General features: G+C 70.4%; 1 protein-coding gene across 1 annotated transcript in view; it reads right to left on the bottom strand.

Moving 5' to 3' along the window:
- The window catches only part of LOC103897129 (nitric oxide synthase, endothelial), a gene marked incomplete at its 5' end in the record, with an annotated part of 10,918 nt that extends 9,946 nt beyond the window's left edge, over nucleotides 1-972 (bottom strand). Inside the window, 2 exon segments of the mRNA XM_019471485.1 lie at nucleotides 28-202; nucleotides 905-972. Coding sequence (XP_019327030.1) covers nucleotides 28-202; nucleotides 905-972 — 243 coding nt within the window.
- Between the last annotated feature and the right edge of the window lie 24 nt (nucleotides 973-996).

The following is a 996-nucleotide window of genomic DNA, read 5'->3' as shown; positions in this document are numbered from 1 at the left end:
GTGCCATGGGGTGCCCCCCGCCCTTACCTGCAGCTTGTTCCACGGGATGCGGCCCACGCAGCGTGCGGCGTTGCGCCAGGCCTGCTTGGCCCCGAAGACAAGCTCGGGCTCCAGCAGCTCGTAGGTGCCGGTGGCCCCGATGGCGGCTTCCACCTCCCGCAGCCGCTGGGCGTGCGCTGGGGAGTTCTCCCTGCGGATGCCCCTGCGCCTCAGCCCCCCCCGAGGTCCCCCCACACTGCTGTGGGGTGCCCCAGGCAGGGATGGGGCTATGGGGTGCCCTGGGGCAGGGATGGGGGTGTAGGGTGCTTTGGGGCAAGGATGGGGCTTTGGGGTACCTGTCTTGGGCAGGGCTGGGGCTGTGGGGTGCTCAGGGCAGAGCTGGGGCTGGGGCTTTGGGGTACTTCGGGGCAGGGCTGGGGATATGGGGTGCCCCAGGACAGAGATGGGGATGTGGGGTGCCCTGGGACAGAGATGAGGCTTTGGGGTGCTTTGGGGCAGGGATGGGGCTATGGGGTGCCCCAGGGCAGGGCTGGAGCAGTGGGGTGCCCCGGGGCAGTGATGGGGCTGGGGCTTTGGGGTGCTTTGGGGCAGGGCTTGGGATATGGGCTATCTTGGACAGCGATGGGACCATGGGGCACCCCGGGGCAGGGATGGGGATAGGCTGTGGGATGCTCTGGGGCAGAGAAGGGGATGTGGGGTGTCTCAGGCAGGGATGGGGCTGTGGGGTGCCCTGGGGTGGAGATGGGGTGCCCTGGAGCACAGCTGGGGCTGGGGCTATGGGGTATCTTGGGCAGGGATGGGACCATGAGGTGCCCTGGAGCAGGGACGGGGCTGGGCTGTGGGGCACCCCAGAGCACCCGGCGCCACCAAAAACCCCCCCCCCCCCCCCCCCCGCCGCAGGGACAGGTAGTACTGGGTGATGAAGTCCCGGGCCAGACCCAGCAGCTCCTCGGTGGGACGGGTGCCATCGGGGGCCGGGGCTGGCAGCGGCCGGGG

Source organism: Aptenodytes forsteri, unplaced genomic scaffold (assembly GCF_000699145.1).
Source record: "Aptenodytes forsteri isolate BGI_AS27 unplaced genomic scaffold, ASM69914v1 Scaffold466, whole genome shotgun sequence".
Lineage (NCBI taxonomy): Eukaryota > Metazoa > Chordata > Aves > Sphenisciformes > Spheniscidae > Aptenodytes > Aptenodytes forsteri.
This window is presented reverse-complemented; position numbering and strand designations above follow the sequence as displayed.